The sequence below is a fragment of the Chaetodon auriga genome, chromosome 17 (assembly GCF_051107435.1).
Source record: "Chaetodon auriga isolate fChaAug3 chromosome 17, fChaAug3.hap1, whole genome shotgun sequence".
In the NCBI taxonomy this organism is placed as follows: Eukaryota; Metazoa; Chordata; class Actinopteri; order Chaetodontiformes; family Chaetodontidae; genus Chaetodon; species Chaetodon auriga.
The window spans coordinates 6,240,337-6,268,268 of NC_135090.1; the positions used below are offsets into that span (position 1 = coordinate 6,240,337).

Consider the following 27,932-nt stretch of genomic DNA (forward strand, 5'->3'; position numbering starts at 1 on the left):
TGGCGCTCTCCATGTCCTCTTTATTGTATGACAATGCCACATTATATCCACAACAAAACTTTAAACAGCCTCAAGTGTTGATGGATGTCTTTAGTAACTGAGGTGGACAATTGGTAGTTTAATAGAAAAATTAAATATAGTAAAAATGGCATAAGAAACAGTGGAAATAATATTTTTGGTACATTAACAAACTAAATGTGTGGATTTGACAAATAAGACACCAAAAAAAGTTGGCAGTTTCTGTGGGAAAATACCTTTGCGTGATAAAAGGAATTAACCAAGTGATACAAAACACAAAGTAAAAAAGTCAAATTGAATACATGGAATTAAACAGTCCCGGTCAGGCATCACATTATCCATATAAAACTGTCACACTCACCACTGTCTGAATAAAGTACAGGCATCCGCTATCTTACACTGGCATTTGAAGATTATGAAAAGTATAATAAAATAAATAGGGTGACTAAACTGGTGGCTGCACAAAAAGTAGTGCACATCCATGACTAAGAGACCAAAGAGTCATTCCACCATATCTTTTTTTTTGTGTGTGTGCGTGTGTGTGTGTGTGTGTGTGTGTTTAACAGCAAGGAAAGAAATATTCATAGAAAACTCCTGTTACGTCCCACTGGAACAAAAGGGAACTTTCCATTTCTGGAGGCTGAGAGGGAAAGGACAGAATCAGGTCTGCTCTGGTACACAGTTCACTGAAGGGCTGACAGTCGTACACCTCCTGGTTTGGCATTTCTTCCCTCCCCAGAGAAAAATTACAAAACAACAACAATAACAAAGAAAATGTTCACTGTGTTGTGTGGCTGCTTCTCCCTCTGACCAGGAAATTCATTTCTTATGAGAGATGATATGATGGGAAGTGCAGATATGATTTTGCGAAGTGTATTCAGAAGCTTAAAGTGAACGTCTCTTGAAGGATCATTCCAGTAATTTCTATTGGCAATAATAACCACAATAAACCAAAATGATCGCTTAAGAACTTGCTGAGCGAGCTACATCTTTTCCATAACAATCCTGCTTTCGTCCTAAAACTGTGTTCAGACTGAGGGTGAAACAAATATTTGCCTGGGATTACTTGTGCAAAGTTCACCACTGGAGTGTTTTTGCAGACTGTGCTTATTACACCCCTAACAGTTAATGTACAGAGTGTGCAGATGTTAGCTGTAGCTAGCTAGCAATGATTAAAATTATATACAAAATGTCATCAAGAGCTTCAGTCCAAAACTCTTGGCAACTCTCCTTTTGACAGCCCATGACGCCTGAACACTGGTCTTGATGTTGATGATGTTTCCAGCACTTTGCTTCCAGTGATACACACTTCAGAGATTAGACAGCCCTTGTATCTTTAACATAGCTCAATTTTCTCATGACTCCATGAGTTTCAATGCCGCTTTAATGACCATTTGTTTGTTAAAAGCCAACACATTGCATTGCCAAGCCTCTGGAGTTCTGTCTTCTTTTGGTAAAGACTGATTGCCTCTAGTGTCTTGGAGCTTGATTCCTGTGTTATCCCGCAAGATTGAGCCTCTGCGGCACAGCACATAGCAACCATGTGTCCAACAAGTGGTAGACTGACCAGCATTTCTCCACTGAGTTGGGAAGAACTACAAAAAAATTTGTACATTCAGTAACATATATAAGATTTTGATGAAGTCATACATTTACTGTGTATTGCTGGTAAGCCATGTTTGAATATGTGTTTTAAGGCAGAGGGTCCATGCAACAATCATCAGCTAATGTGGACAAGACAAGCTTGTCAACATATCCTTGAGGATTTTCAGTGCGTACATCTGCAGTTTATAGACTGTATATATTCATGTGCATAATGCTCTCCACATGCACAAGCTGATTGAAGTATATATTCTTTTAGTCGAGTCTGCATTCCAAGACAAAAGCATACTGTCGCATTGAGGAGTCAGCGGGATAAATAAAGCAAAAATGTTGAGTTTGTTTGGAACAAGTGTGCTTCAGGTATCGCTGCAGACACCAACACCACAGAGTGTCTGTGCATGTTCATGTCTTATTTATGGGGGTGTATGTGTCTTTATGTATACTCTGAAGTGAGGGTGAGCAGCCTGCATCATCTCAAGGTGCTTTGGTACTCGTGTATGTTTATACATGCCCACAGCGCCTCTACAAGTGCTTCCTCACTGGTGTGTCTGAGTGTGTACATGTCCTCGGGGAGCTTGCAGAGGCTTTCAGAGGGCTTTGGCACTGGTGGTGTGGGAGACGGTGTGGGAAACGGGTTTCTGTGGGTAGCGGCTGTAGTAGTAGACCTGGAACAGGATGGCGAAGTCAACGAAGACCTGCAGCAGGCCACATGTCCAGAACTGCACAGGAGCCTGGGTGAGCAGGAAGTAGCCCGTTTTAAAGGTGTCACCGCTGGTCCACATCAGCACCATCTTGACACTGGGAGGAAAAAGGAAGAGGAGGGATGATGATGAAAGAAGATTGATGCAATTTTATTCAAACTCATTATGAAAACAGAAATTGTACAAACTCAATTCATTATATTATGGAAACCGTATTATGAAAACAACGATGAAATCACAGTTTTGTTGGAGTTCATTTTATGGCAGATGTCACGTTTTATTTCAGATTGTCATGCTTCATGACCGTGGTGTTAGCTAACGTTAACCGCTGCCATAAACACTGACTCTCCCACAGCTAATAAGCTAGCACTGCTAGTTAGTGGCTAGGTAGATAGCATGTGTAGTCTTGTTAAGTTCTTGTTAAGCTACATAAAACAACTTAGAGCTAATGCATGCACTGTGTTTAATTAGCCTCCACTTGGTTGAGTCAGTATGACTTTGGCATTGCTGTTGCTAGCTGAGGCTAACTGGCAACATTCTGGAAATAAAACATGTTCAAAAGTAAAACTCAACAAATAAAATCAGAATAAGAATGATGTAATGACATTTTATAATACAGTTCTAATAATTTAAATCACTAATTATTTGTGAGATCATTTATTTTATAATTACAAATTTATGGGTTTCATATTGAATATTTGTCACCACATCTTGCTTGACCAGACCTTTTAATGCACTTTAAATACATTTTTCACTTGGTTTTGACACATTTTTGCTCTGTCTAAATTCAATTTTGCCACCGAGAGCTCATGTTAATGACATTCGGAGGAGTCAGAAAAATGTAATCAGTTCAGTCAAGAAGGAAATAGCAAATTTGCCACAATAGCAGCCATGGGAAACTGAAATAATGAATGCTCTCAGGGTGCAGGCGTCTCATCAGCGTTACATCCTGTGGCACATTTCTAACTATGAAACACATGCCAGCGTCTCCGGTACACACTGAGCTGGCTGTTCAGAGGTGCTCATGAGACAATCCGGGGAATGAGTTACAGTTAAATAACAGAGTTATTGTTTCAGGGCCGACTGAAGAAAAGCGCCCGTGTGATTTGAGATGGATGAGTTACTTTAAGCACAAGCTTTGTCCTCTCGCTGCACCGGGAAGCACTGTGAACTGAAGTAATGAGATGGAAAAGAGAGTCTAATGAGAGTCGAAGAAGCATAGGACAGAACTAAGCCCCGAGCTCCAAACACACAACTTTATGTACTGGTCCGAAAGAAACAGCGCACGACTGCGCTGTGGAAAGGTGGGGACATCGCCTTTAAAAGTCCTTTAAGGTCCCATTAAAACTGCTGCTGCTTGCTGTGCTTCTGCAGAGCTCACTTGTATTTGACTGTTTTTTTTTTTTTTTTTTTGCTTGAGGCAGAGATATGTGTAGGCAACGCTGGCAAAGAAAGGACTGAGCCAGCACTGTGTCTACAATGCACCCGTGTGCGCACATAAACACACAGAACCCTTCAGAAGTGCTTCCGAAAGCAAGCTGCCTACAACAATACAAACACATGCTGAGACATTTGAAATCCTTTCACTCAAGCGTGTCGGTTTGGTTGGTCAGCACTATTTGAATAAGCTTCGCAGGAGATGCTTTTTGTCACCGAGCCAAGTTCTACTGAATTTAAAGGGTTGCTTTATCCCCACTGTTATCGTACAGCAAGGTGGTTTCGAGATACCTGTCACCACCCCATCAAACCCACTTCAGCTTGGTGTCTTGCAGCAGTGACTCTCCGCTCTTAATTGTGACTGACTGGGCTGTTCGTCTCCACTTTCTCCAACTTGTAAACATGCTGCCATTGATAACGATTAGGGAAATATACAATGAGACTGATCAATCAATGTCACAGATCCTGACACATCTCATGTCACGACCGATGTAGCAAAAACCCTTATCCACCACACGACTCTTCACCCAGACTGCCTACAGGCCGCACCACTTCCTGCACTGGCACTTAACATTGGCACTGGATGCAAATCGTGAAGTTGACAAGTGCTCAATATGTCTGGAATTCATGGGCAGAATGGGAGCTGAGTGGAGGCTGTGGTAGCAGCAGATTAATGCTCATGCTTTTGCATTGATGTGTTCAACAATCACATATTGGTCTAATTGTTTGTTTTGTAATTCGAGTGAAATGAGCCTTCAATTGAAGCATGAGAATTTACAGTTGTGTGGTGAAGTAATGGAAAGATCAGTCTAGCCCGTTTGATGACTTTTTTCTCTCTCTCGACAGCTCAACAGCTGACCGGAGGCTATTTCACCACATCTGATATGTATTCAATTTAATATTCCTCTGATGTAAGAGAGATCAATTACAGCTATAATCTCATAACAGGGTCATGATCATTAATCCATGGTGGGGGCAAGTGCCGTCCATAAATTCAGAGCTGAATTGTGTCGCGTGAAGGAACATGCTGAAACAGAGCAGAGCTTGGATGCCTGCAGCAGGTGAAACATGGTGGAGGAAAGAGGATGAGTCTTTGTGTTGGCAGATTCACTGCGCTTCTGTAAGCCTCTTAACAGATGTAAAGGATGGATGAGAGGTAATCCAGTGTCCCCCCCACCCCCCACCCCCCCCAGCAGAGCTGAGTGTAACCCCAACATGTCGCACCACGTCGGGGGCAAAGCCTCACAGCCAAATCTCCTCGTGCATTATTCATGTCTCCAGCTTCACCTCAGCCCTTTTCATTTCTAAGGCCAATCTGTGCAAACTTGCTGTTTTCCTCATACTCTCTTCTGACTTTCTCTTGGCTCTTTCCCTGCAGCATCTCTGGAGTGTCCCTTCAGGCTTCCATTTTCGCATACTTTTTCTTGTTCATAAGCCCACTCTCTCCAGCACTTCTCTCTTCCTGCCTGTCCATTCATCTTCCCACCTCCTTCCACCGGCGCCTTCGCCTCTCTATACCTGTGCTTTCGCCTCCCCCCTGCCTACCACCCTCACACTCTTTTTCTCAGTAAGGAGCTTGTTAGCTCTGTGGGAAGAGACCCTCCCTCCACACTCCTCTCTCCCTTTCTTCCCCCTGCCCCCTCAGCTGCTGCTGTCTGACTTATGATGATGTGTACCTGCAGGTAATGATGAGAGAGGCAGGATTAGTGTTTGATCAAGTCCTGTGTTGGTTCCCTAATAAGAGGTAACACAGGGAGGACTGGGAACAAGGTGCAAACATGTCTGGCTACTTATTTGTTGTCTCCTGAGAGACACATATAGAGGGAGAAAGCACGCTGCGCTCCGGGATGAAGTGATGCTGGTGGAGAAGCAGAGCGGCACTGGAGCAGACACTGCAGATGTGCCGTACAGCATCACCGGCTTTGTTCCTGTATTGCTTTGAGTACAGAAAAGACATATTGAAGGTTAAAGCAGACTGGTTTATTTACAGTACGGGCTATTATGAGACCAGGCGAATTACAGTGCAAGTGCTGGACAGGATTGAGCTGTACGAGCTATTCCTAAATCCATTACTTAGTTTGTGCATTTAATTCTCAGTAACGACCAGCCAGGAAATATCTGTAGCATTGTCCAATCAAAAGCAATCAACTATGTAAACATTGTAGCATGACAACCTGCTGTTTACCTGTATGGAACTATTTTTGGATCAATGTTTTTTTTTCCCTTCTTTTCTTTAGTCTTCTGCTTCATGTGTTGATGTTTACACAAAATCTAAGTTACATTAAATACCAAAGTGAAATTCATATTTCATGTCATCACCTTATCATTGTTGTGTGTTAATGAGTTGATGTTAATTAATACTAAAGGCTGGTATTACTTCATTTTGTTTGTGCATACAGGAGATTTTCTTAATCTCATCTTAGCCGTGACTCGGTTTGCTTCTAGACTACGTGCCACAGCAGTGAGCACATGCAGGAGGTAAAGCAGAGTCCAACGCTGAATCATCGTGCTCTTACTAAAATACCTGGACTTAAACTGGGAGGTATCACCAGGGGAATTACTATGGAGCTCAGAGGAAAGGTATATGGGAGGAACAGCGTTGATGGGATGAGAAGAATGAAGCTCTACACCGTTTGCATAACCCCATCCTTTATACAATCGTGTGTTTCACAAAGTGGTGACCCTCGCCTCATCCTTGCCTGTGAAAGAAGGTTGTAGTCTCCTCATCTCTCCGCACAGACCTGATGTTTTCATCTGCTGCTATTTTTGATTTTCCATTCAAGTTTTTCAGTGCAAAAATTGAAAATGCAAAACACTCAATGTACCTATGGACATGTGTGTATGTTTTTAAGACACTTGAAAAAAGTGAACGTGTCCTTTAAAGAGGGATGGAGGTGAAAACTGGATTGTGAGGGGTGACCCTGGCGGTCTCATAATGTCTCATTTCACACAGACCTGGAGATACAGACAGAGAAGTATGTATCATTGTTCAAGTATTGGCAAGGACTTGAAACTCTCGCCGTGCCTTCGCTCGAACTCGTCATTCAATTTTCTTCAAATATTGAGGGTCTGTGAACGTAAACACAATCATTTTGTGGATGAAGCGCTTGCAATAGGTTTCTTATAAACACAGAATTTTAGATTAGTTTTTCTTTTGTTTCATGGAGTAGATGCCTCTTTTTTGAAATTCATTTTGCAGTTCTTTGTGGCCTCAGCCTACATCATCCGTACTGTCTGTTGCCTTCCCTTAATTCTGTGTAATTTGTTTTATGAGAAAAACACACAGCATACCAAATGCAGACACGCTGCCCTCACAAAACAAGATTCACATCCATTGCTAAATCTCAACAGGATTTTCCCCCTTGAGGACGAGAAACAAACAGATTATTTCCATCTGCCCTGATGAGGAGAAATCAGCCCCCTGAGGGATGTGAGCACATGAAGGGAGGATGGGTGGGACAGACGATCCGAAGGTCCTCCAGCTGCAGGGAGCCAGAGCTGCTCTGTTCTACAGCCATGTTACACACAGCAGCACCATGCACTCGGCCACAGGGGTGACGGCCCGGCAGCATCAGCAGTCAATACAGATCCATCCCAGCACGTGGCTCTGTGTGTGTGTGTGTGTGTGTGTGTGTGTGTGTGTGTGTGTGTGTGTGGACAGCAGTCTGCAGGCTAAATAAGGCTCTGGCACTCTTATCTAGCATACTGGGATGCAGCTCAGCCTTAAAAGGCTGCAGTTGGCTGTCTGGACATCCCATCTCCCTGTTTTGTGTTCGTCTGTGTGTTGTATTTTATTTGTTTTATGGCAGGCTGGTCAGTATCAGCATGTGACGCTGGCTGTCCGAGCTCCGGACCAGCTAATAATAGCAGCAGCCTGAAAACTATTAACTTCGAAACCCGTTCGCCACCCACGCACTGCGCACACGCGGACGCACACACCTCTCATCTGCCTAATGTCCATCGTAAAATATCTGTATTTACAGAAGCACTGGCTGAGATGGTTTCACTTGGTCCAAAATCCACTTTCAAATCGTTCAAAAGATTCAAGATGATTTCTTAATTAAGTCGATTTACAATGAAAAACAAAAAATAAAAACATAAAAATAATCAGAATTGAGAATTGGACCATAATAACACAGCCAGCACGAGGAGCCCTGAGTTTTGTTTCACTTTTTTAACTAAAAGCAAGAAAACCAATTAAAATTCAAATTAATGTCTGAGACAAATTGCGGCGACTAATTATGGGATGCAAACAAGCTAATTCCAGACAACACAGGAAGTCTCTCTGGCCTTCCACAGCAGATTTCACATAATTCCATTTATTATTGCTGGATATCTGTTTTCAATTCAATGAATCAGGACTCTTGTCCTTTTTGAGGTTCTACTCTGCCTCTTCTCTGTTCCTCAAAGGTTCAAATGAGCTGGAAAATGAGAGGTCTGGGCTGCTAGTCACCATATGTTCGCTGTTTGGGCTTGATAACTGCATCGGAGTGCAGTGTAATAACCAGAGTCTGCAAAAAGTCCAGGGCCCCTGGGTCGGTGCACAAAGCTCAAGAACTGGATTGTCCTGTGGCACAAAACAGGAAGCGGGTGTCACTAATTCAGTCTGAATATGGGGGATATTTGGTTCCACCTGTGGCTCTAACAAGTGGAAGGGCAATAAACAAAGTTAAACATGGCTATCTTAAGCCAAAGAGAATAAATAAAAGCCAAAGACTGAGAATATGACTATCAAGACATGCACAATGTATGGGTGGCACTAAAGCAAACCTCGAAGGACCTGTTATGGTAATAGAACAGTCAGTGGTGTCAAGCAGCATCAGTGAGGTTAACAGAGAACCTGGGGGTGATTTACATCAGATAAATACCAAATACCTTCAGCTACATCCTCCTGGGACAAACACCTCCAACGCAGGACTCATCACCCCCCCCCCCCCGAAGTCCATCCATAGTGAATTATTAAAAACAGCTTTGCTGCTGCCTGTCTGACAGTGTGTCATGATGCAGTACTGGTGTGCACACACACTGACGACAGCCAGTATGATTCATTCCTCTGACTCCATCCCCGGCCTGCTGGGGAGGGTGTATAAGGTGGCGAAGCTTCCTACTGTATGCAAGCACTGGAAGTCGTCTTGACACTGGAGTGGGGTCACACCGGCTGGGTCATTTAACTGGGAGGAAGTCTGCGTGATGTTTTCACCCACAGACGAGCTGCATGGAATCTGATTATTTCTCCTTCCATGCACTTACACGACAGGGCCCTCTGCTTTCCTGTTTGTTTTTGTCTCCGCAAAATGCATGCGTGCGCTTACTCATTCACAAATTCATTCATTCTGCTTAAAAATACCCTCAACACATCACTCTGCAACAAAGTTTGGGGTTAATATCTTTTAAAAGAAAATATTTTCCATTACAAAAAAAAAACTGCACAGCTTTCAAAATAGTCTCACTTTATAGGATTTTGCTTCCTATCCCTGCACACACACACACACACACACACACACACACACACACACACACACACACACAGAGAAACCTTGAACTGAGCGCTGAGGTAAAGTAACCTAGCAACAGCCTGCCAGACTCAACAGGTTTTGCACACAGAGGGAGGAGAGGACACAAACAATAAACAGAACTGGAAATGACAATGTCCTCTGCCTTCTGTGGCAGCTCTATCTGCACCGTCTGATGGCTGAACGCGACGCACGGTAAGACAAAGGATCTGACAAGCACAGCTGACATGAAACTTCATGTCTCACGCTGTCTGGGTCTTACAGTGTATTTTCCAATTTGCTTTTTTGGAATTTCAATTTGCAAAACTCTCAGCACAACCTGTGATGTTCCTCGACGTTTTGATTTTTTTTTTTCACCGTACATACTGTGATGCATTTACCAAAGCAGCACAGCATCGTATATGTTTATCACTGAATCTTAATGACTGCTGCATTTTAATATAAAACGGTCATAACCAAATAATGCTGTCAAAAATCCCTTTGTCGAGGTAGAGAGAAAATGTGTAAAAAATGTACACAAAAGTAAGAATGTTGCCAAAACAACTAAGTTTAAGGTAAGAATTTAGCAAGTTATGCACATGGAAACTTAAACTGTAAAATCCTGGAAAGCATTTATGATCAAATCCACACAAAAATACTGTACGTGATTCAAAACCGCTATTGGCCAGTGTGTATTGGATTCCTGCATCACTGTGCTGCTTGGTGGTGCATTTTATCCCCATGGGTAATTGGTCAAAGGTAGACCGCAGACATGATACTTCCTGCTGCTGCTGAGCACAAAATTGCTGGGCTCTTCCTAAAACGTCAATGGCAATCCTTGGGCTATGTGGTCAGGACTGCAGAATGAAAGTGCTTCAAATAATCATACAGGAAGAAGTCCATCATGGATGTGGCAAACACACTGATGCCTCTACTGTAGCCGAAATAGACCAGAATGCACTGCAACCCAAAGAAATGCTGCCTTTTACCTTTAAGTTACGGCTGTGATCCTTGACACACTCCCATGCTACTATCCATATCTATATATACTCATATGTCCACCCTGACTGAAAACCACTGTCTGGGGGGTTTGCTGAAATGCATTCTGGGAAACCACAGAAACCACGAAGCTGTCATGGACAGTGGGGACCACCTAAAAGTCAGATACACTAGTAAATCACACAGTAAATGATGAAATCCACCAGACTTATTGATGCAGCAGTGCCTGAGGGTGGACGCGACATGTAAGCACATCATTTAGACAGCCGGGTGGGCAGTGAGGGTGCAGACCGAGTGTCGGTTGGGACGGGAAGCGCAGAAACAAAATAAAAGCCTATAAGGCATGGGATAGAGAGGGCATGGCAAAGCCCAGTGTGGGAGCTGTCATGGCCGGTTAAGTGGACAGACAGCCCTGCTGGAGTCCTGTTATCTGTCGGCTGCAGGAAGCCAACCAGCAGAGAGGTGTGGGGGGGGCGCGCGCACACACACACACACACACACACAAACACTGCTCTGGTGCTGGACACACACTGTGAGAGAGCTTTTTATCAGGCCTGTGTGTCCTGTGGACAGTCTTTTAAGACATACATTATCACTTTCATCTTTTCAATGACTTTTTCAACTTGAACATTTCTTTTTATCTTAATTCTTTCGCCTCACATCTACTCTGAATCACGTGGTGCTGTTGGGGTCTTTGAGGGTGTTATACAATTAAGGTTGTGCATGCTGTTCTGAAAAGCAGTTTCCATGGCTCAAAAATCCATTTTACGTCAAAGCCTATAATTACGGCCTCAGACTTGATGCAATCACCATTAATGATCCAAAATGATACATTAGCAATAGATACAGAATCCCTCATTACCACAGTGATTTCAGAGAAACTTCAGAGAGCCAACTGTCATGTTAGCATAATCAATAGTCACCAGGAGCCCCGTCTTTACTTCCTGTTCGACAGGTGTCAGAAATACTTAATAAGCACGTGTCAGTGTTAATGATCATATGTGAGACAAGCCATTACTCACAAGTGCGCGCTACAGGTCAACACACCCTCAGAGCTGCCCGTGATGGAAGTGGCACTCATAAATAAAACAGTCCTCATCAGGATAAAGATGTCATCATTAATGAAGGATGCAACCAGCTTTGTTTTGATTGCATCTGATTGACTGTTGTTCAATTATTCTTAAGGCCCAAATAGTTGAGGAGAGACAGTGAGAGTAAATAACCTTTCAGCATTCAAAGTGTGTTTACAGCAGGAGACACGTCCACCAAGTGGCCCATTTGGAGGTCTGGAGACCAAAGACAGCCTGCAGCTTAATTCTGACAGCGCCAGGAATTTAGGAGCAAATTCCCACAATGTGACTGCTGCTATGACCCACATCTGCAAACCAACCAATCAGAAAGCACAACATGACAGAGTACACTAGGGTGGAGGTCGATATGAATTTGTAATGTTTTATGCTTTTCCTTACTTTATAGATGTTTTTATAAACTCAACGTTGTTATCACTGATGTCTTTCCTTCATTACTTCTTACCTTCCAATGTGAGAAGTGCACTGTTCGCTCTTCTGCCTGGTCAGTGTCAGTCCAGCAAACCTGCAGAGCTGCTGCACTCAACTCCTACATCAGCCTACATGAGACTCACGCTTTACCTGCGAGACTTCGTTTGAATGTTTTGTGATGTGAAAATATGATGTGCACACAGTCAGAGAGAGTAAAACTGTGCGTCCTGCTAATAGCTCAGTTATAAAATTGCAGAGGTGCTCATTGTTGCACCGCCCTCCGTTTCCATCACCCCTCTCCGTTTCCATCGCACTCAGTTTTATGGCTCTAAATGGATATACGTGAGCACCTGAAACACACTGTGACGCCTGCTGTTTGCACACGGAGAAACACAGCTGGGTTAAAACTGTTTACCTGACTGTTTGACATCCTGTGACCGAGCCTAATGAGGCTGAGGGACCAATAATCAAACCACTCTCCTCTCCACTGATCGTTTGACTGGTTATTTCTGATGAAGAGTCGGGCAGATGATGAAAAACAAAAATGAAATGATGAATGCCATACCTCATGCCCTCTGTGGACTTGTTCTGATAATTGCAGTGAAGCTGCGGTGTGCCAAGCATCGCTTCTATGAAGACGGCCAGGAAGCCCAGGGTCTCCACAAACAGCGCGGAGTCCAGGAGGAGGTAGGTGATGTAGGCCGCCACCAGCGTGAAGGCCAGCACGCACTGCAAGTAGTCCACGAAGTGACTCCACGACCAGAAGTGGTTCCAGTCAAAGTCTAAAGGTGCATGACAAAGCGAAACCACAAGTGAGTCCACAGAAATGAATGTTTTTTTAACAGCTAGCCACTCAAGGGAGAACTTTTCCAAACCAGCTGGCCAGTTCTGGCACAGCAACACAAACAGAACTTGATGAGCACTGATCCTGTGGAAATAAAAGCAGTGAGAGCAAAGCGGTTCTAAAAAAAAAAAAAAAAGACAGAGGAGTACTTTTTAAGACACTTCACAGTGAAAGAGTTTCATTCCAAAGTGAATTTTGGGGACAAGCAAACTTGTCCAACGTCTAGTTTGTGGTCCCCAGAGGACGCAATATTCAATCCATCCAAAAATACTGAAGTAGAGTTGTGCCAAAAAACAAACAAGATGGCAATAGTTATGTTTCTGAAAGGGGCAGTCCATTCATTTGACAGTATAATTGTATGGTCAATTGTCGTCTGTGGCTACTGACATGGACTTCTACCAGGCACGAAGGATCAAACATGATGCATTTGATTGCTACGATCCAAGTCAGCAGTTTCTGTTGAAAGTGGTAACTAAGAAAAAGCATTAAAATAAGAAAAGGTTAATCCTCTCCAGAGCGTGGATGTGCCCAATAAGTTTTCTAATCTGTAGAAATGTCAGAATTTACATAAACAAGTGGAACTATAATATGCATTTTATATTGCATGTCAATATTCAAAAATATTTTTGACATTAGGAAATGTTGGGAAAGGCGTGGAGGAAAAGGTCATCAGTACTGACAGCAGATGTTGGAGTCTTCATTTGATAGAGTATGAAACTCTGGTTTCAGTTTCGGGTTAGCTCATCCGCTGTGAGACTTCTCCTTCATACTTTCCCGCTCTCCTCCGGTCTCACTTTCCAGCACTGCGGGAAATAATTATCTACCAATCCCGTCTGTTCTTTTTTGAGCTGTATCTAGTTGATAAAAGCAAGCAAAAACTCGATTATTGTGAACACCTTTAACAAACTTCACACTCGAGCTGCAAATCTTCACACGACTCCCACAATCCCCTTCTCGTAGTCGGAAAAAAAAAAAAAACTATATGTCACTGCCGCAAATAGGCCGTCTGAACTGCACGCGATTTGGACTCGTTCTCATTCAGATTCTCACCGAAAACAGAAGCGTCTAACTTCAGGGTCTTGTGGGAGGAGGCTTTGTGAGAAAGAGTGAAGGTGCTGAAAAGCCCCTGAGGGAGGGTGACAGCCAGCCAAGGTTACAGCATCTTCCACACGGCTGTAATGGGCTGGGTGGGAATCTGGACACTGATGAATGATTTAAGCCCTGTTTTCTGCCCTAACACCTCTCCTTTGCGCCCTTTCCCCAAGGAAATGATTAGATAAATGCAATCACAGCAACACTGGCTTCCTGTAAGAAACAACAGAGCCAATACTAATCATGCTGTGATAATATTCTCCAGGCTGCAGCGTCGCCTCAGGCACTGGTTTAACTATACCTGATGCCTATACCCTATACCTGACTATACCTGATCTTTACCTCTGACTTCCTCTACACACGGCACACATCTTTACGGTATGACGGCCGTGAAAAAGCATGCATGTACAGCAGCTGCTGGTTTAATGTGCGAGAGTTTATCACGGGAATCTAATCATGGCTGTGAGTGAAAGATGTTGCTGCGCTGCTGTATCTTAAATGGGATTTCTACAAGCCTCAAATGCAATAGAGCCGATTCATTTAATCACGTTTAAATGAGGCTCTCTTTATCTGAGAGGCACATCTAGGCCTTCTGTATAGGCGTGCATAGGCCTCCAGAGAAGAGCCTGCACAGTAGATAAAGCGAAACAAAAAAGCACTGCTTGGAATCATTTCACCACTAAATACCATCCCAAACTGAACAAATCTGCTGTTTTCAAGACTTGATAAGATCAGAAGTAAAAGAAAGCGGGCATTTATGATATTTGAGCTCATGATGTCATGAAATATTGTTTCATTAGAGGAATTAATGGTGGCCGATTCTGACATTTAGATGGCATTTCTCCATGAATATGCATGGCAGGCACGTATGCGTGCAAGGCAACCTGGCCAATCTAATTGTTCCTTTCTCACAGACAAGTTAAACAAATCCCATAAATGCAACCGGATAAATCTCAAAGAGCAATTCAAACCAGGTCACAGCCTTGTGCCAGCCTACTACACACTCTATACACCTAAATTTACCACGCCGAAGCCTTACAGTGTCGAACAACAGACAAGCAAACTGCTCTTAAAAGGTATGACAGGGCATGTATTTCTGATCTGAGTATAATCAACACCAAGAATATCCTCTGAGAGCTGTTATGTGGACTGTACAGCAGTGTATTATTCTGTGGGTGTTGTGGCTGCTGATGCCTGGTGTGGTTGTGGAGCCCTGCTGGCAGCAGAGCCAGAGGGCCGTGAATCTGGGCCAACTAGCACCAGGCTGGCGCTGCCTGATAACAGCCAAACACAGTGGGAAGCAATCAGGGGCAACAGAGCAGCCTTCAACACCAACCTGCCTGCTCAAGGCATGAGCAGCTCCATATTTCACACAAAACAGAACATAAAACAAAGAAATGGAAGGAGTTACGGTAAAAGGCATAGAACGTAAAACAGGACTCTTTGCTGGTGATGTCATAACCTTCCTTGAACAACTGAATAAATCACTTCTTGTGGACACCTTTTGGGATAGAAAATGAAAATTCACAGACAGATACTAACACTTAACTATACTCCTGGGGCTTAGCTCCCCATCCTCTTTAGAGAAGGATGGGGAGCTGGAGAGTTTCAATAATATGAAATATGAATCTGACTTGAGTAAGCATGAATTCAGTAGGTAGCTCCAACTCAGGGACTACGATAAGAAGGAAATCAAAATAGAAGTGTGATCCAAATTATTATCTCTTGTTACGAAAGAACAAATATTTTAATTATAATATCGACACTGTATCAAAAATCAATGACAAATAAGTACTCAGCTAATTCTAAATATATATAAAAAGTTCACCATAAGAATTTCAGATAAGAACTGACAAACTTCAGAACTTCAAACTTGTGGAGGTAATAGGTTGTTAGCAGTCAAGTGACGTTAAAATCAGACGGAGGGCCGGAAGTGAAAATGGCAATGGATGGCAAGTTTAGGTGAAATTACAAAAGAGCAGTATAAACAGAAAATCTGAACATATGTTGGATGTGACCCTTATGTTATGAAGAGCAATGATTTTTCAACTGAACTGAAAGGTTTGCTGCTATTGAGGCAGCAGATATAATAACTACCTCTTCATTCAGACGTCGTTCGATCGACGACCTCGGACTGTTATTTTGTTTTTCAAGGCACTGTAGCTTTTATTGTCCTTAACCAACCAAGCAACAAAAACTTTCAGCGCCGCGGTACTCAATGTTGACATTTACGTTATGGTTGGTTAACCACTTGCAAAGGTCTGCTGAAACGCCACTAAAGACATGAATCATCTTGAAAGAAGACAGGGTACGTCATTTATGTTCAGCTGTCTCGATCTGAGCCAACGATCTGAGCCAACGTAAATGATGCAAAACATCAGCATTTTGAGACGCAATGTCATGTGCGAACAACCTAGGAAAAAATGTGGTGCGGGCCAAGAGCAAACATTTACACATAAATACACCACGCTGCAGAGAGTGGAGCATGGGATGCAAATCACTCACATGGAATGTTTTAGAAAATGGTATGCAACATTTTGCAAAAGATACTACAAGAATATGATCTCCCTATGAGCTACATGGCGTTCCATCTGTGTAATTCTAATTCTACTGAAGAACATGTGGCAGTAGGGGATGGGTATCTGGTTAAAATATTGTTAATAGCTTGCGCCTCAAGGACATGGAGTAAAGTGGATCCCTCCACCCAGGACTGATGGATCGAGATAGTAAAAGAAAGCTACATAATGGAAAAACTGACACTTCGTTTAAGACTGAAGAAGCACAGATGAAGAAAAGCGGGAGAAATTATTCAGGATGCATACCACCATAAAGACTACAGAAAGGACAATGGATCTGGGTGAAACGGTGAGAATGGATGTACTACTAAGAAGGTAACTACCCAACAAACCTTTTCTTCTTTGTTTTGCGTTATTTTAGTTTTTCGGCAAGACTGTTCATTTGTTAACATGTTCATCTGTTGATTTTCTAGATAAACATTGAAATCACCAATAAAACCCCCCACAAAACTGAACATATGACACATGTAACGTATGGCTCCGAGTGATGATTCCACTGGGCTCCAGCTTGGCTATAGAACAGACGCACACAGCAGCAGTTATCAGGAGCCGTGGAAACATTCACAGGGTTACATACTGTTAGCTCTACCTAAGCAGACGTTGGGAGTACAGACCAAGGCTAGACAAAACAGTGTTAGCGTGTTAGCTTTAACACCTGAAACAGCACCGAAAACACAGCTAAAAGAGGAGCGAGTACTGGACTTGTCAGGTGGCCAAACACGCAACGCAGAATGAATGCCAGCGTGGGTCTGCGCCCACCGAATGAGTACACAAGCATATGTTTGCTAACACGTAACTCCACTTTGGGATGAATCTTAATAAACAGTAGTTTGCTCCTAAAAACTGTACTGAATGAATTTTCTAAATGTAGATCTTTTCTTACCTTTTTAAATCCTATTTAACAACACCTCACCTCAAACTTCTTGGCCAGCACTGAACAATCAACACTGGGACACATTTGCGCAGCACGATCACCTACAAGATTCCATTTTCAGTTCTTAAACTAAAAAGATTAAGCCCTACTTCTTCATCCCCTTCACCCCCCGCCCCCCCCACGCCCCACCCCGTCTCTGCCGGCAGAACGTGGGGAGTGGAGGAGGAGAGATAATGCGTGAAATTTCCATCTTCCATCTTGCAACTTCACTTGGTGGACAGGGACAAAGAACAGAACGCCGTTCTTATGAACACCTTTGGCTCCGACTAAAAAGGTTGTTCTTCTGACGTGTTTCAATTATTTGTGCAGGCCTCGTCTCAGCCTCATGTTTTAGTAATTACGCTCCTTCACGCCAGCGCTGTAGTGTCATCATCTCTTAATCCTGTGTGCGCAGGCTTTGAAGATGCACACTAATCTGCTTTCAACTCTGCAGCAAAATGCAAAAAAACAACATTTTGCAGCGTGTCAAATCATTTCACACTGACCATGATGGGATGTTTATCACAGTACTGTACGCCAGCTGTACATTCTGACTTGCTGTGCCACTCGTGTACCCCGGGGCATTCTGCTCCCCCTCTTTAATGCCTGTGCTGTGTGGCAGCCGCGGCAGCACTGTGTGGGAACAGGCTGGAGCTGCATACAATAGATTCCCTGTGGTGGCCAAACGTCTTGTGCACAGCTCGGTTTGAAGTCCCACAGAGTTGTGGTACATGTGTAGGAAGAGACAGGTCAGAGTTAGAGATTTCAGTCTCTTGTTTACCAACTGCTCCCTGCAAACTTCAGCTCGGTCCTGGAATTGTCTATGGGGGCAGCTGAAACAATGACTTGCTGTCACTCAAAAGCACCCGTGGGAGAAGCAGGAACATTATTGTGAAAGACAGTTATAACAACCCGGAAAATTGAACCTCAGACTCCCAACAAGCTTCATTTTCTGAAGTCTAAGACAGGGAGGTACTTCACAATGACTAATAGGCTTTCACTGCCAAAACAGTGCAACTTTTCTGCCCTGCCACCTTGACGCCAGGCTCTTTCTTTGATTGAGGGACTGAGGCTAAAAGCTAGGTCTCTACCTGCCCTTTGGGGGCAGATAACTGCGCCTACAGGATAAAGTGATTTATTCCGAGCTGACAAACCAAATGAAGTTACAGGTACAGACCCCCATGGGACCAGAAAGAACGATGAGTCATGACCAAACGTTAGAAAGAAAGTGAAATCTGTTGTATTGCCATGTAACACCGTTAGGCCGACATCTCTGTGGGATCACTCAGCCATTGTGGCGTAATCAATCAAATCGTCTTTGAACGCGCCACAACGAGCGCAGGGGTGGATTTGACTTTCTGTGGGAAAAAGGTAATCAATTTGTGGATGCTTTTCCAATAAGCCAGTTGTCCAAAAGTTTCAACTGTGATTTTCTATCTTCAGAGCGGAGTCAGTCATTTAGATCAGGGAGGCAGGCTCAGGAAAACACTTTTAATGGGAGCGATAAAAAAACACTTACGTCTGCATTCCACCACAAAAGTTCTGATTGATTGAAAATGCAAAACTTTAATAATTTGGCAAATGTACTTCCCTGGTTGCTTAGTGATTTTTGGGGAGAAAAAAAAAAAAAAGCAATGGACTGGAAATAAAGCAATGGAACATTTCACAGAATTTTATTTTGAGCTTGGCGTCTATCATTAATGACAGAACAGAATGCCAGTGTTTAGCTCCATCCAAGACTTGTCACGGAGGAGAATCTGCAACGGTTACCGAGGCCAAGAGAGGTCTCAGAAGAGTACATCATCCACATGAACAGAGATAAGGTATTAAAGGAGGGTAGCTGACTTGCTTTGCAGTGTAGTGCAGAGGTTCGCTCCTTCACCTCACAACAACAAGGCAGTGTGCACAAAGACAAGCTGGGTAGGTTATCTGGAACTCTAAACAGCCCATAGGTGCGTATGTGAGTGTGAATGGTTGTCTGTCCAGCTGAGATTGGCTCCAGGACCCTAAAGGATAAGCAGTTATGGCGGACCTTTCTGAGAATATTGTCCTCTGTGTCCCTTCCCAGACTTCCATCCACAGGCTCCTTACAGCTGAAGTGCCGAAAACTACTTGTGAGAAAAAGTGAATGAGAGTGTGGTTGTGACAGAAAGAGCTGCTGCCTCTGGAGCAAACAGGCGAGCTCGCCCAGAGTCTGAAGCCGCAGCCTGAAAGTTTGCATACAGGATTTTCAATCATGGAGCAGAGCCCTGCTTGATGGCTCTCATTTAAATGCTGCTGGAGATTTTTGAAAAATCCAATCAGAGCTTCCTCTTTCAGGTCCTCAAAATAACTAACAGTAAAGTTTGCCTCATGCACACATTAGACAAAGTGAAACTTTCTCCACAGCCACCGGCAGAACTTTTTCTACAGATATTCCATCTTACTTTTTCCTTCCAAACCCTTTTACCTCCACCTGAGTGATCGCAAGCATTTCAGATTGTGACACGGCCAAATGATCTGATCTTTTAATCTCCTTAAAGGATTGCAGCAGGCAGTCTTCTACATAAATCACACCGAGCTGCTATAACGCCACGATTTCTCCCATCCGGAAAGTGAAACTACACAGCTGACAACAAAGGACACGCTGTAATAAGACTGCGTTTATCCTTTTCTAGCCTTCCTGACCTCTCAATGCGCTTTACAGCGTTCACACACACATTCAGACCGGTGGCAGAGGCTACAATGCTAGGAGCAGTAAGCACTCACACACTGGTGGCACAGCATCGGGAGCAAATTGGGATTCAGTATCTTGCCGAGGACAGGGATCGAACCAGCGACCTTCTGATTAGCGGGCGACCGCTCTGGAGCCACAGCCGCCCCAGTTGTGAGTGTGATTGAGGCGCCACAGGCGGTCTTTGAGCCTTTGCGTGCTCTCAAGCCCACGATGTTATCAGCGAATTACACATTATGAAGTACAATTTCTCCACATATAATGTTCACAGTCGGTCACATCTATTCTTACACAGCCCTATTTGGCCGCCCAGGGAAGTTCTATTAAAAGTCGGCTACACTGTGTTTTTCTTTCTGGATACAAACTGCCAGCTGTTTGATGGAAGCGCCTGCTGAGATAGTGACGCTGCTCCTGTGACAACACAATGCATACATATGATGAAGGCTTAGACATAAAGGGAACAGGCTGAATAATCAAAGAAATGCATGGGTTGAGACTTTGTCCTGCTGACTAAACACTACTGTGAGTTACTGCAGAAAGCTACCATGTGAAGCTGTTCCACGCGACAGCTGCACACTGACACCGGTTTGATGCTCTATGTTATTCTGTTAACTCTATAATTTGCTTTTCCGTTGCTGCATCCGCCCTGACACCTACCACAGTTGCTCCAGGCCTCTAAGTGATGCCGCGTGTCTAACCAACGCAAAGCACTTTCTCATCTCTCCCTCCTCTACCTGGGTGTTTTCATCCTTCTATCGTTAGACGACATGCTTATGCTTGATATTTCCACTAGCGGATCAATAAGCAGGCGCAGACCAGCAAAGCTGCGATGAAAGAACATTGCTTTCTGTCAGCTCTAATGACGCTTGGCAGAGCTCACTGATCGATGGCCGTTCACAGAGGCTCGAGCCCCCGGCGTTGAAAAGCCAGCGTCAACATGTGGGCAAAAACAGCTGATGCCAGATGTCAGAAACAGACAAGCAGGCTGAACCACAGAAGCCTGGTGAAAACTGGCTCTGGTTCTCTGCTCCTGCTTTTCCTAAAATGATTGAAAACATCCAATAAAAGGATACAAAACAGCACTTCAATAACAAGCCACCTAGTGTCCATTAGTCAGTCCCAAGAAGAAGATTTTTTTTAATATATTACAACACACTGAGCCAAGAATACATGTGCCAGCTCACATCATACAAATATTGTTTCTTACTGCCATCTGGTGGACAAACCCAGAACAACAGCCCCTTCTTATATTGTAAACAGTGTGCACCATATAATCTTTTAAGTGCTTTATAGAATGTATCAACATACTTAACAATTCTATACAAACAGGAAATAATACAACACGCGCATCATCAAACATCAACTTCAATTTTAGAACGCTACCATCTGTTAAACTTCAACAAAAAAAGTATTGATTTAACATGTTTTGCAGCTGTTTGTCGTCTCTACATTTCCTTTGTGTACTGCATTGTGTGACAGCAGTGCACACAAACAGCTCACCCACACTGACGTTTGTTAAGCACACTTATTTTGTCACTTTTCCAGTGTGAACTCACTCCATAATAGAAACCTGCTTGGGTGTAGTAAATACGGTGTATTGTTAAGAACTGGGTCAGCCAGCTAAGCTTTCAATCTATCCTTTGAGTTTAGTGTGATGTTTCTCTTTTGTTCAACAAATGCATGATGTTTCCAAAGTCGATGAGTAATTGTGATAAATGCTTGTGATGCCAGTATTGATCAAAATAATCCCGGTTATGACTGTTGCCATAAGCGAGCGGCCTTATTTACTAGGATGGGTGAATCAAGCAGCGCCGTCGTTAATGTTTTTACATCACATGTCATTATTACACAACGCTTTGCCAACAGTGACGAGTCAAAATATGCGCTGTGAAAAAGGCTTGTAAGCAGCTGAGCAACTCATGCTGTGACATCACTGACCACAACGTGACAGTTTGAACCCACAGTGAGCCGTTTCAGTCAACAAATTCATTAAGAAGATCCAAACCAACACATGCATTAGTCTGTCTGAAGGTATTCTCCTATTTCCTTTTCTGCTGTGCCACTCAGCTCCGAGCCCATTTGATCCGAATGAAAACTGATATGTTTTAATAGTTTTTGGACAACAAAGAAGCTCTAAGGCACAGGTGGATAAGATATACCGGGCTTTGGATACACACAGTACTTCTTAGAAGGATCAATTCATTGTCATTATCCTCTCGGGAAGCTTCAAACTGTGTAAGAACTGTAACTACGACCACAGTTAAAAATCATACTGATGAACCCTTTCAACAACAAACTGCTGATGGTACAAAGATAAGATCTGCCTCAATGCACAGCTGCACGCACACACACACACACAGACGCACACAAAGACAGATAACAACGTGTGTGGGTGTGTTAAGACAATGCTTCCTGTTGAAATTGCAGCTACAAGTGTCTCTCAAAAGTACGATTTGAAAAAAGCCGGTTAGAAGACAACATCAATTAAACGTCATTAGCATTTGACTTTGCAGAGATCAGCCATTTAAAGGATGCTTTGCATTCACATTCCAGGGTAGGATCAAATCAGCATGCACCAGTTTAAGGGCCATTGAACACACAAAAACACATCAATCACTTCAAACCACAGAAACAAAAGCATTCAGTTAGAAAAACCTGAACTATGAGATGTCAGTAAGTACTATCAACAAGCTACGTCTACAGTAAAGTCTATGTGACTTCACAATACATGAGCTTTTGTCATTTCATCTACATAACACATGCAAAATCACATCCACACAGGTTCTCCAATGAAAGCTGACCCTTCACTCGCAGTGAGGGTGAAGCGTAACATGCATGACGGCATCACATCCACCGTGGACGGACAGATAATATGTTCCATGAATCACACGTGAATGCAACGACAGGACGACATGCGGGTGAAATGGGCTCATCATGCTTCATCCGCGCATGTGGCAGGTGGAGTTAGTCATCGGTTAGTGCTGGCTGGGCTGGGGGGGGGGGGGGGGGGGGGGCATCATGCATGACACACAGAGATGGAGAGGCAGATGAGCTACGACTGGTGTTTCATGGCAGACACAGTAAGTTCTGTACATACCCAGAAAGAGCCTCTTAGGGATTCTGATCTCCTCGTCCTTACTGTCTGTTGCTACAGACAAAACGAAAAAAAAAGAAAGAAAAGAAAAAAACAACAGGGACAGGAAGGGAAAGAAAAAAAAAAGAGCTTGGTTTTCTTCATTTTTTTCAGCAAAGCTGGAGGTGACCCATAATATCTCAGGTTACTGGTGTTGGCCATGGCTTTGTGATACTGTGCGACAGTCGGTCAGACATTTCAGGTCATTGCGAGTAATCAGAGACACTGCAGAACGACTGAGTGTCTGATCCCCTCGTAAGTTATGTCACTCATTAAGGACTTAGCTCAAATATTCTTGGTATTGCTGAAAACATATTTTCCCAATCAGCTTCTTACTACGAGTGATGGACGCTGTGTAAAACATAAACCAAACAGAATGTGATAACTTGTTAATCCAGTACAAAGACAATATACTGAATGTTTCACCTCATTGGCTTCATTGATTTTTGTAAATATGTTCTTATTCTGAATCTGATGCAGCAACATGTTTCAAACAAGTTTGGACAGCAGTAACTAAAGACTGGGAAAGATGATGAACGCTCCAAAAACACCTGTTTGGAACATTCCACAGGTAAACAGGTTGATTGGTAACAGGTGAGAGTATCATGATTGGGTATAAAGGGGCATCCTGGAAAGACTGACTTGTTCATAAGCGAGGATGGAGCGAGGCTCACCACTTTGTGAACACATGACTGTATGAAGGATATCATTACATGGACTGAGGGACATGTTGGAAAACTGCTGTCAGTAACAGCTTGTTTAGTGACTGCGTTCTGTTTTTATCCACGTTTTATACAACGTCCCTTCCTTTTGGGAATCGGACAAAATTTCTGCCGGTCTGAAGAGTTTTGGGTATTTCAGATGGCAGATTTGTGTATCTGTGGTTTGGTCTGCGGCCAGGTCACTGTCACTTAGTCAGAGCACGCCCACACAGTCCTGACGAAGCAGATCAGCTTCAGTTTTTGAATGGTAAATTCTTAATTATACAGACGGTATTGCAAAAAAAACAAAAAAAACGGACGATTCGAAACCAAGTTTTCAGAGCAATAGTTTGACATTTTGGGAATAGCCTCACACTGACTTCATGACATTACCACTCACAGCCATGAAACAGTCCTGCACATGAACCCTGTGAGACTACAACTTCTACATATTTGTCCTGAGATTTTGTCTGGGTCAAACAAACAGGATATAATGTGACAGCGAGACAGGCTAACTCTCTGCTTATGCTAAGATAAGAAAACCAGCTGCTAGCTCTGGCTGTATAAAACTGATAACTGTCTTCTTGTCTAACTCTCTACTAGTAAGTGCATTTCTCAGAATGTCAAACTATTCCTTTAAGCTCAGCCGAAACAGAAGTTTTGAAATGTCTGACCGGCACTGTGTCTTTTCTCCACTAACAAAACTGTAAGGCATCAGAACTGCTTTGTACACAATAGATACAACAACATACACAAAGAAAGAACCTCCATGGCATAGCATTCAATACAAAAGTGTGTCTCGAAGCTGTCTGGAAAATGAATTTTTCAATGCTGGACTGTGCCTGAATCCCTGGCTGCCAACATGGCCGACTGGCCTGAGGATCCAGGTTTTGCTCTTTGAAAGCAGACTGCAGTTTTAGTGCTTTCTCTACTGGCTTCCAGAGTTTTCACTGTTCCTCTGTATCTTCTCATGTGACGCCGAGCCTGAGGACATTAGCGCTCATTATTCAAGTGTCCTCCCGTCCGCTGTCTTCAGACCGCCACAGGGATGGGAGGCAGAGCGGAGCAGTCCAGGAGCAGGAGGACACAGTATGCCTGGGTGGAAAACTCCCACACCGCATACAACACGTGACACATAAAAGCACAGAGGGCCTGGTCTTGTCAGTTCATGTACAAAAAGATGCACATGAAACAACAGGATCTGATGCGTCGGCATGTATGGCGCTGAATATCTTCACAGGACATTAATAAGGACGGAGGGTATCGTATGTTGTACGGACTGTAAAGCCCCTTCAGGCAACATGTGATTTGCGATTCTGGCCTTTTATAACTAAATTTGGCTTGACGTGACTGGGGCTGTTATGAAAGGCACGCTCTGTTTCCAGGAACAGTGGCATCTCAGTTTCTGTTCACTATATTGCAAATGGCAGCAGGCTTTGGACTGTGGATATTTTGGACTAGTTCTCTCTATCTCAGCTGCTTCTTCAGGGCACATAACAATCCCACAGATGTGGATTGGTTATTTATTTTGCAAACTAAGTACTTGTATCAACAAAAAATGCCCTTCTAAACATTTCAATCTATATTTTCCCTACTAAACCACCTGTATTATTACAGGATGTCTGATCATCAATATTAGTACTGGACGAATAAATGAGGCATCTATGAACTCTTTGAAACTGGCACCTGCCTACTCATTGAAATGGTAGCAGTAGAAAATAGGGCTGAACTGAATAAAGTTTGAAGCTTTGTTCATAATGTTGACCTTCAAATTCTAAATCAACATTCAACACAACACAAGACTGTGTTGTTTTTGCATCTTCAGTTGAATCTGCTGCCTCGCCTTTCGACTCACAGCAGACTGGAGCGACTCCAACGTGTTCTGTGGCTCAGCAGCCTTCAGTGTGGACACTCGTGAGTCTCATACCTCATCTGAGATTCTCACAGAGAGCTCTAAAGTATGACATTCGGTACAGCCCTAGTAAGAAAACTATTTCATTTACAGGTTTGAGGTGCCAGTGTTTTTCCTTAAGAGGCTGATTTTTGAGAATTCCTTTGGAATCATCCATTAACAAACATGTCGTGCACATCATGTCACAGGCAACAATCAGCAGTCTGGTTCAGGAGCCAAGTTCACTTCTGATCATCGCTTGCAACACTTGTGCAAAGCGTGGAAGCAGGTTCTCACTGGATTACTCAAACATGAGCAACTTAAAGAGCGACCCGGTGGTCACTCACACTGAGAGATAAGGAGCCCTGCTAACACCACGCTCACACACTCACGTGCACGTTCATTCACACACACTTACATTTCTCTCAAACGCTCAACACACGCACCCGCCTACACACACACACACTCCTGCTTGCACTCAAGATATTTTTATACTCTCACACACAAACACATCTCCATCACACATTGTCTCACCATTTACTCCCACACACACACACACTCTACTTCAGGCACGTAACATTTGAAGCTGCACTCAAAAGCGCATGCTCTCGCACACACACACTATGAATGTAAACAAGCTTTATCTGCACTGTGAGGAGGCCCCGCAGAGGGTTTCTGACCTATGAAGGAACGTCTTTTGGTGTTGAGTTCAGTGGCCATGCGGACGTTGGTGCACAGGTTCAGCATGATGAGCATGGTGGCGATCATGATGATGCTCTGCCACAGCAGCAGGGTCTCGAAGTAGCGGCCAAATCTGATGGAGAAAAACAGACGAATGGGTGAACTTACATGTAATATGTGGCAGGTGTGAAACTGAGTGAAAGCTTCGGCACCAGGCATACCACACATGCAGTCCCCCTGTGTCTTTCCTCCCTCTCAAATACCCACCAAGGACCTGTTACATTAGATTAGTTGCACAAACGATACTTACGTGAAAGCTGCTCAGTGGCGTGTCTTAACAATAGCTGCAGTAGAATGCAGTTTGGTGGGTAAGAAAACGTATTTTTCAGCGACTGTTTTCTTCCAGCTCTTTGTTTATTTTTGTTTATCAGGCCTGTGCCATTGCATATGTGGTTAGTAGTCCAGTTGAAGTTTAAGATCAACCACTAGCTGACTGAGCATTCATCCACTCCAGCAGCAGCTGTTATTCAGTGAATTTGTGTCAGAGTTAAGTTGTTTGCGTGGTTCATCTGCTGCTCATAATTTGTGTCCCTCACTTTATCAGGTGGCAGCAACAAACAAGAACATCATTTAAAGCTGAAATGCAACGGGAGCATCTAAGAAGATCTCTTTCAAGCCAAATCTTAAAGAACATCCCACTGACTCTTAAAACATCCTCAGTCTTGGTCAGTGAGGTATATACTTTGGCTGATAAGCAAAGGAGTATTAAATTGACAGATTTTTGAATGGAGGTTCGTCACCAGTCAACTGCAGCAACAGGCAAGGCATGATTTACTACCTGAAAAGTATCCGTAGGATGTTCGCCACCAGGAGGACCAGGCACACGTAGGTGGAGAAGCCCTCTGCATTCTGGGTCCGGCGGATGTCTCTGTACTGGGGGATGTAGGGCACCACCCCACCGAACACCATAGCCCCGGCAGCGACCCACGACACCAGGCTGTTAAACACGGTCACGATCTGGTCAAACACCTCATCTTCCATCTTCATCCGCTCACCAGTCAACACCTGGGCGAGAAGTTGTGAAGTGATATCAGCTAGCAGCCACTGCCTCAATGCAGACTATAATAAGGTGCTTCTCCTCCGTGGATTCCTCGCAACTTTGACAGTGTAACCAGAGTAACATCCGTGTTTCTCGTGCATAGCTCTGACACGGATGACACAAAGAAGCGGCTAATGCCACGCCATCACAAGCCAGAAACGACGATTCGGGGCTCACGTTACAGCAACAGCTGAGGGCATCAATGTGATAGTTACTGTACCGGCAGGATAACAGCGTTCAACACAGGGAGCCGAAGTGTTTGCTCTGGAGGAGGCTGCTGTAGCTGTTAGCTACTGATCTGCTCCATACGTCTCATTTCTCTGATACTCCACTCCTGTTGATGCTAGCTGGCGTTGTTTCGAAAGGCTGCTCTAGACTGAGAAGAGGAAACTCCCAACGTTCCTGAAATAGTATAAATGCCCTTGAAATTCGCCTGAAACAAAACAGCTTTTGTTGTACAGACTCCCTATATTTCAGTAGTTTCTTCAGTAACTGGCCGATATTCAGTGTATTTCTGTTCTATGGTCGAGCCCACACTTCC

At 43.6% G+C, this 27,932-nt stretch overlaps 1 protein-coding gene across 2 annotated transcripts; it reads right to left on the reverse strand.

Moving 5' to 3' along the window:
- On the reverse strand, nt 1-27,932 carry slc66a2 (solute carrier family 66 member 2). 2 transcript variants are annotated; one of them, XM_076754453.1, is made up of 6 exons: nt 27,612-27,914; nt 27,131-27,357; nt 26,292-26,425; nt 22,984-23,034; nt 12,314-12,530; nt 1-2,418 (listed from the first exon to the last, which is right to left on the reverse strand). In XM_076754453.1, the coding sequence occupies exons 2-6, from the start codon at nt 27,337-27,339 to the stop codon at nt 2,208-2,210; spliced, it is 822 nt and encodes a 273-aa protein (XP_076610568.1). In that variant the 5' UTR covers nt 27,340-27,357; nt 27,612-27,914; the 3' UTR covers nt 1-2,207. The 2 variants fall into 2 exon arrangements, with proteins under 2 accessions (XP_076610568.1, XP_076610569.1); XM_076754454.1 differs by lacking the exon at nt 22,984-23,034 and having other exon boundaries at nt 27,131-27,932.

Bases quoted from the DNA above. Each gene is read 5' to 3' on its own strand.
- slc66a2 (XM_076754453.1), bottom strand. From the start codon at position 27,339: ATGAAGATGGAAGATGAGGTGTTTGACCAGATCGTGACCGTGTTTAAC. The intron at 26,426-27,130 runs GTAGTAAATCAT...TTTCTCCATCAG, and splicing joins ATCCTACGGATACTTTTCAG to ATTTGGCCGCTACTTCGAGA. The intron at 12,531-22,983 runs GTATGTACAGAA...ATGCACCTTTAG, and splicing joins CCCTAAGAGGCTCTTTCTGG to ACTTTGACTGGAACCACTTC.